This window comes from Solanum pennellii, chromosome 4 (genome assembly GCF_001406875.1).
Source record: "Solanum pennellii chromosome 4, SPENNV200".
In the NCBI taxonomy this organism is placed as follows: domain Eukaryota; kingdom Viridiplantae; phylum Streptophyta; class Magnoliopsida; order Solanales; family Solanaceae; genus Solanum; species Solanum pennellii.
The window spans coordinates 68,755,739-68,756,252 of record NC_028640.1 but is presented as its reverse complement, the minus strand read 5'-3'; the positions used below and the strand labels follow the sequence as shown (position 1 = coordinate 68,756,252).

The window sequence follows — 514 nt, the reverse complement described above, 5'->3', positions numbered from 1 at the left end:
ATAGACAATAAGAAAAGGGATGGATCCATACCCAAATAAGGATGTAAAGAATATCTTCACTAGTAAGGTGAATGAAAGAGAAGTTGTCTTGCTACTGCAAATCAAAGAATATAACAAACATATTAGACTAAGATTCAAGTGTATATATATAAATAAGCTACATATATACATATAGAAGATGAAAATTTGAAGACCTTTCGAGGAAAATCGCGAAGGGAGCCAAGGATAGGGTTGCAAATGCTTGTCTATAAACAACAAATATGTAAGGGTTCATGCCATTGGAGATAGAAGCTTTAGAGAACAAAGCCATGCCTGCATATAATATTTGTATGAAAAGCATTGCCAAGTAGGGTTGATATTTCTTCAAAACCATTGTTGTTGTTTTTTTGCCTAATATAATTAATTAACTCTTGTTGATAATACAATTCTTGTCAATATTTTTTATGCTTCTAATCTCCTTTTATTATAAAAATATGTACAAGTGTGTGGTTCACACACATATTCTCTTTCAAGA

The 514-nt window shown here is 30.9% G+C and overlaps 1 protein-coding gene across 1 annotated transcript in view; it reads right to left on the bottom strand.

The window, feature by feature from the left end:
* The window catches only part of LOC107017261 (WAT1-related protein At1g43650-like), a 4,650-nt gene extending 4,136 nt beyond the window's left edge, over positions 1-514 (bottom strand). Inside the window, exons 1-2 of the mRNA XM_015217525.2 lie at positions 195-514; positions 32-94 (exon numbers count right to left, since the gene is read on the bottom strand). Of these exons, the coding sequence (XP_015073011.1) occupies positions 32-94; positions 195-373 (242 nt within the window). The 5' untranslated portion in view covers positions 374-514. The remainder of the gene's footprint in view (positions 1-31; positions 95-194) is intronic.